This window comes from Pterocles gutturalis, unplaced genomic scaffold, assembly GCF_000699245.1.
Source record: "Pterocles gutturalis isolate BGI_N339 unplaced genomic scaffold, ASM69924v1 scaffold24540, whole genome shotgun sequence".
NCBI lineage: Eukaryota > Metazoa > Chordata > Aves > Pterocliformes > Pteroclidae > Pterocles > Pterocles gutturalis.
Window position 1 is genome coordinate 47,858 of NW_010139044.1, and position 6,765 is coordinate 54,622.

Here is a 6,765-nt window from a genome sequence, read left to right on the forward strand (position 1 = left end):
CTCTTCCCTGTCCGCTCCCCCCGCCCCTCAATCAGCACTAACGAGTCCCAGGAGATGGTCACTGACACACAGCCACAAGTCCCCATGTCACTGGGTCTTTCCCAGACAACCCTGCCTTTGCTTTGTCTCAGGAACTTCCTCTCGCTCCCCCATAAACACACAAGATTGCCCTGAAAGCACAGGGCAGCAAATCCAGTGCTACTGCTGCTGCACCGGTGACTATCTCATCTGAAAACAGCTGCTGCCTTCTTCCACCTTCAGAAAACCCCAATTTCTTGAGAAACTCAACTTCTCCCAGGTAAGGCTGTCCTCTATCTCATGATCTGGACCAAAACATCTATTAAAAAAAAAAAAAAGGCAAAAAAAAAGCACACATCAAGAGCATCTGAAAGGTCCACAAATCAAAGGAAGGAAGAAAAAAAAAAAGGCAATATTTTATAATAATGATTTTTAAGGAAATCATATGGTTTGGGACCTCAATGAACGATTTGTGCATGCTTGAGTTTAATACTGTGACAGTCACAAAACTGGAATCCAAAAAAATCCACAAGAAATAAACAAGCCCATTGATGCAGCTAGAAGCCAAACGTGCTTTTGCAACGGGTGGGGCAGGTATCCAGCCGTACATTCTCTGGGTGCAAACTGCAGCCTCCATATGTAACCCCGCATGACCCTGTGTCTGTGAGGTCAAGAACGTACATTTATATTTTTGAGGCTGAAAAAAAGAGACTGCAGCTAAAGAAAATGTGGCTTTCAACGGTTAAAAAAACAAAACAAACAAACAAAAAAAAAACACCAAAAAAACCCCACCCAACCCCACGACCCCAAAAACCGCTGGATAAGAAATACAGTAGGGAGCTTTTATAAGCCACCTGGAATGGGATGTCTATTCCTGGAAGCTCCTCTTCGTGTGGCAGACCTCATGCATGCCATACGCCTGACCAACAAACCCAACCATTTCTCTTCCCCTTCCCCCCGAAAAACCACCACATTTAATGAAAACTCAAAGTGTTACAGGGCAACACACTTCTTGGATTAAACTGATCACCCATGAAATAACTGCGATGCGTTACTTTTCAAAGCAGAAGAAACATGTCTCTAGGAAATTTCAGGTTGTGTTTATTCAAATACAGTGGCTAAAGAGGAAGTCATAAAAAATGTGTAAGATACTCAGGAATCTGGCACTTTCATGAGTGCCTATATACTTTTTTTGTGTAATACAGGATGATTTGGGCAGATAAAAAATTAACCCAGGATTTTAGTTTTGGAAATAGTCACTAACAAAGCCCCCGCGCCCCAGGACAGAAGTGCAGTCCTGTACTTCCATTCTGGCTTTGACATTTTTGCCTGAGAGAGCGCTTCCTTCTAAACTATTTGCTATGGTAGCGATTAGACAAGGACTACAGACAGAAACTTCTTGCATTTGAGTGAGACAGCACAACGCATAAATAATGAAATTTAAAAAAAGACCTTGGAGCGAAAGGATACAGCACAACTTCACACAGACCATCTCTCGACTCTCCACGTAACGGTTTACCTCCGGTAGTTTTTGAGGCAGACTGGCACATCCAGGTAACCCATTCTGGTCTGGAAAAGGTACAATTCCCATCACCACTACCTTACGGTTTGTTCCAAAGCTTCCCCTGAAAAATCTCTGCTTGGTCTCTAAATATGTTCTACCTCCAAAGACCTGGCATGAGGCCCCGCACTGCAACTGCAGCACCGCAGACAAAGCCCCAGCAGACCTGGGTTGCCCTGGCCAGCCTCAGCCTCGGCTGGGGGGTCAGGCTCTGCTACCAAACCCTGGGAAAGGAGCCAGCACGCGGCCGATGGTCTGCCCGAGCCCGCTCCCTCCTGCCCCAGAGAGACGGGAATGTAAGGGAGGGAGGGACAGGTGTCTGTGATTTTCCACGGCACACCAGCTTTTGATGAAAATTGTCCCACGTATTCAGGAAGAGACCGAGGAGGTAATCAAATCTGGTTATCTCCAAATCGTTATGACCGGGTAGATTTTGGAGCCCGAGTTGTTTGTTGGAACCCACCCCTCCAGCCCTCACGTTTGAAATAGAACAGATGTGTAACATAACAGGAAAAAAATCCAGCTCTGTTGTGACAAATTCTTAACCCATTTTTTTGGAAAAGATTTAAAATAACATAGTTTCTGTTGCGTAGGCTGTGATCCTGTTGACGTCCATGCTCAGTTGCCCAGCACTTTCATATACATGAAACGAGAGGTATTTTCGGTGGAAGGAAGCACAGCCAGTGTATCTGATTGGTAAAATAACTTGAAATCACATTTCGACAGTAACTTCCAACTGCCCCAGAGCACGAGTTAATGAGATCACATGGAAACATATTGCGAACCAGGAAACATATTTTATACAAGACCAAAACAGTGGAAAAAAATGTTAAATACACAACGTAGCGGGGCTCCGTTTTGTACGCTTCACCTTTTCTTGTTTGTGTTAGCGCACAGGCACGCCGGGTGCCTCCCGACGGATCGCAGCAAAGCGCCTACGGGCTGCTTGCTGCAAGGGAAAGATAAAAGCCTGTTTGGTCAAACTGTTCTATTAGTGCCCTTGTAGTCTTCGGCAAAAAAGCAGCCCCCCGACGCAAAAGCCGAGGGCTGGTCTCTCTGACAAACGCGGGCTACTTCACACTCCAGTGGGAGAATGTAAAAGGGTTTTTTTAAGCATGCGGGAAGGCTCTGGAGGACTTCCCTGGTGTTAAAAGTCTCTGTCTCAGCTCAGAAAGGGAGCAAGTGCCTACATCTGGAGGGCTCGGCCAGACCCAAAGGGGTTGCTGCATCTCCCCGCACTGAACTGAGCTCCTGCAAGGAGCCGGGGCAATGCAGAGAGGAGGAGGAGGAGGAGATAGATGAGGAAGGGGACCACAGCACTACATGCTGTAACACAATGAGAGGAGCAGGGAGTTGGCTTCATGATCCTTACGGGTCCCTTCCAACTCAAGATACTCTATGACTCTATGACAAAGGGCCACAGACCGCTCAGTCACAGTTTTGGGAGACGGCATGTGGCAGAGAGGTGCTGGCTGGAGAAAAGTGAGACTGGCAAGGTTAAGGGTCAGGGAATGTGTCGCTAACAAAAACATTTCAGCTACATGCTGTCGAAAGCAAGAAGCCAGGCATGCCTGGGGAGGAGGAGGGCGGCCATCACAACCAGGGACTGGGAAGAGCCTGCAAACTTTGGAAAGCCAAACTTTTCCTGCACCACATGCTTCTGAGTGGTGCCTTCAGCAGACTTCAAAATAAAGACCATAACTGAGACCAAAAGAGAAAGCAATGGATGGAACTCAAATCCTGGCTATTCTCTCGTGCTTCCTACTCAGAGTCCTCTTGTGATAAATAAATGTGGCGAGTATATTGACTATTATCAGCTGACAAATAAGGTTTTCTTCTTTAAACATAAAAATGGTGGGGAAGGGGGAAAAAATAAAATCCCTGTCCAACACAGACAGGAAAAGAAGATTGATAAGCAACTTTCAGATGAAGTGAAGGAAAAGCTGAAATAATGTACAAAAAACCCCATAGTCCTGTTCTGTTTGTACTCACTGTCTACAAAGTGTAAATGTAAAAAGCCACGTAATAGACACAATGATGAGAACATCTCCTTGTCCTGCAATAAAAACCACACTAAGACATGATGAACGATTTAAGTAAAGCCACAGGTCTGATGGCACCAAATTGTCCTGCTGCCTGACGAGTTTCTGAATACCCCGTTTCCAGACTGCCTGGGCTTCCCCTGGGCAGCAGATAACCAGTTAAAACCCCCACACAGCCAGCTCCTAGAACAGCCTCTTTAACCCTTCAAGGCTTTACTCTTGGTCACACCACACCAACAACAGAGGCAGCATCACAAGGTACGGCTAAGGAGAATGAGTGGATGGGCAGAGACAGGAAAGGGAAGGAGGAAAGAAAAGCATGCAATAAAGATACTACCAGGATTGTGCTCTTCAGTTGGGTTCCTTACCTCATGTAGGATGTTGGAGACAGAGACTTTGGTTTGGCCCACTGGTAGGGATGCTGTGGCACGGACAGGTACTGCTCACAGAAGTTTCCTTTCCGGATGTGCTGAAAGCTGGAGAAGTCTTCTGGTGACAAATCGGCAGTTGGCGATATGGTCCCATGCTCCTCGCCAGCTGGTTCTGTTTTGAGAGTCATGGACGGGGTGTGGTCAATGGCAGTCTTCCTGGACTTGATGGGAATCCCGTCATTCATATCTATGGTGCTGTCAGTGGTGAGGGCGTTGATGGCGGCGACGATGGCGGAGCTGGTGTACTGGTTGGTGTTGCCCAGCCACGTCTCATCCGTGACGCTCACCCGCGGCGAGTTTTGCGGAGAAGGCGTGGGGGAGTGGTGCGGGGAATAGGAGGTCTGCCGGCCGTTGAGGCTGTACTTTCTCTTGTTGCAAGGCGACGGAGGCCTGGAGTTGCGAGCCCCCAGCCAGTTCTCCTCCGTGATGCTCGTCCTGGGAGACGTTGACGGAGAGTGCCTCGGGGAACTGAGCAAAGTGCAGGCCACCATGCTGCGTTGGTAGCCCTCCTCTGTGTCGGTGGTCTTCGGAGAGACACACGGGGACTGCCACGGGGAGGTCTGGGGTGAAGTGTATGGATACGAGTAGTTGGACTCATAGGAAGACGCTTCAGAGTTGCAGCTTCTGGAAGACAAGCTACTCGCTGGACTCAGGCAGGAAGGGTCTCTGTAGGCCTCGATGTTTGGTAAGTTCAAAGTGGCAGTGGAAGGCGACCGCTTGGCATTTGGGATGGCCTCCTCAACCTCATCATGGAAAAACTGGTTGTTGTTATGATGAAGTCCCATGTAAGAAGTGATCTCAATTCTAGGGCTCTCCAGCGCTGGAGCTCCGTTAGGTCTGATGTTTGGCGGCAGGTAATACTCGGAGGCCCCGCTGTCCATGTGTCCTCCATATCCAGAAGGATGGTTTGTCGATGGGACAACTGAAATGACGGGATTTGATGCCTGAAGGCCATGACATGGATTTGACAATGAGGAATGCGCCACATTTAGAGGCAAGCCAGCATTTACGTTTGAAGATGTATAATTATAGTGTTCTGGAAAAAAAACCAAACAAGAATGATATGAGGCGCTGCACAAATACACTCAGTAACATACGCAGCTGGAGCAGAGGGACATGGCACGACACACAAAAGCACAAGCTCTCCTCAGCAACCCAGCCCACAGGCATGCCATGCTGGGGGACAAGCTGCAGGCTAGCATCCTTGAAAATGCCACTAACTGAACAGCACAGGACAAGCTATCTTGGGAGGGGGATGTACAAGGACTGAGTGTGTCTTGAGGATGCTCTTCTCAGCACTCACAGACTGCAGTGCTACTCAAGAGACGTGTTTTTACATGTGAGCCTCATTCTCTCCCTGAAAAGTTGGAATATGCAAAAAACACAGGACAAAAAAACAAAAGTGGAGGCAGACTAAAGCAAAGAACTTCATCAACTGCATTCTGTTAAAAAAACTATACACAACCGAAATTTCCATTACAGCAAGTTTCCAACTGGTTCCTGTTAACTAGGATTTTGGAACAAGACGGATCTATTGACCTGCTCTGGTTTCTGGGACCACTTATCCTCCAGCCCAACTGGCAGAGGCCAGGTGAAGGATAAACATGGATGTCTCACTACTCCGCGACAGCGGAAATTCCACTGAAATTGCTGGTTATTGCACACGCCACGTTGAGCACTGCCAGCAGCATGCTCTCGGCCAACGGTCTAACCAGATAACAGCTCCGGGTGAACAGAAGCAATAGCAGAGTTGCACAGTTGGTGTGGAAAACCTGGCAGGTGACAGATCCCATCACAGACTTGCGCCCATGGGCTCCCTGACCCAGCGCAGGGGAACTACCCGCCCTTCGCATGCCTCCATCCCTGCTGCGCTACGGGGACCAACGTCTTGCAGCTGGTCTGCAGGAGACCATCCCTGCCTCGTCTCATTGTCCCCCTGCTGAAGGGACGCCTTCAGCTCTGCTGCCCCGTCCCGGGGCTGCATACGTGTGTCTCTGCCACCCAGAGACACGGGTGGGCTGTGTGCGGGGAGATGGGCAGCCCTCGGCCAAGGGCAGTGGGGCCCTGGCGCTCGGAGCAGTGGTGGGATCGGAGTCATCCACCCACCCCGTGCTCTCTGATACAGAGATGCTCTGCATCACCAGCACACATGGGCCAGCACCTCTTGGGGAAAAGACAGCAAAATCTTTCTATCAAGGACAATAGCCGCTGAACTTTGACTCTGAGTAACGCTGTTCTGCAGGTTCCTCTCAGCAGCTTGGAAATACACCCAGCTCCAGCCCCAGGCTGTGCTCGCAGCACATCAGCCTTCCCCCAGGTTTATCCCAGCAGCGGCACTTTCCTGCGGGACAGAGGGAAACGGCATCCTCCCCGGCCACAGCAGGACTGCCCGGGGAGCCCGTCCCCTTCCCTCCCGGGAGGCCAGCTCCCTTGGCAGTCACCCTTGCCCACCTTCTCCAGGGAGACAGGGAAAAGCTGTGTTAATGACTGCAGCCGTATTCCCACCCGACCCGCTCCCTGGGAGCGCTGCAGATGCAAACGAGCCTGTGAGCTGGCAACACCAGTGCAGCCAGCTATTCTCTTTCCTTTGTTTATCAGTTCAAGCCCTATCTGGTGTCATCCTCCGGCGATCCCGCGCTCAGCTTTCTTGCTGGCAACGACTCCAAGGCAAACTGTGCTTGGGGAAAATTAACGTGCTGTCACAGTTTCACAG

At 49.7% G+C, this 6,765-nt stretch overlaps 1 protein-coding gene across 1 annotated transcript in view; it reads right to left on the minus strand.

The window, feature by feature from the left end:
- The window catches only part of NFATC1 (nuclear factor of activated T-cells, cytoplasmic, calcineurin-dependent 1), a gene marked incomplete at its 3' end in the record, with an annotated part of 40,389 nt that extends 35,294 nt beyond the window's left edge, over window positions 1-5,095 (minus strand). The window contains exon 1 of the mRNA XM_010083238.1: window positions 3,990-5,095. Coding sequence (XP_010081540.1) covers window positions 3,990-4,933 — 944 coding nt within the window. The remainder of the gene's footprint in view (window positions 1-3,989) is intronic.
- Between the last annotated feature and the right edge of the window lie 1,670 nt (window positions 5,096-6,765).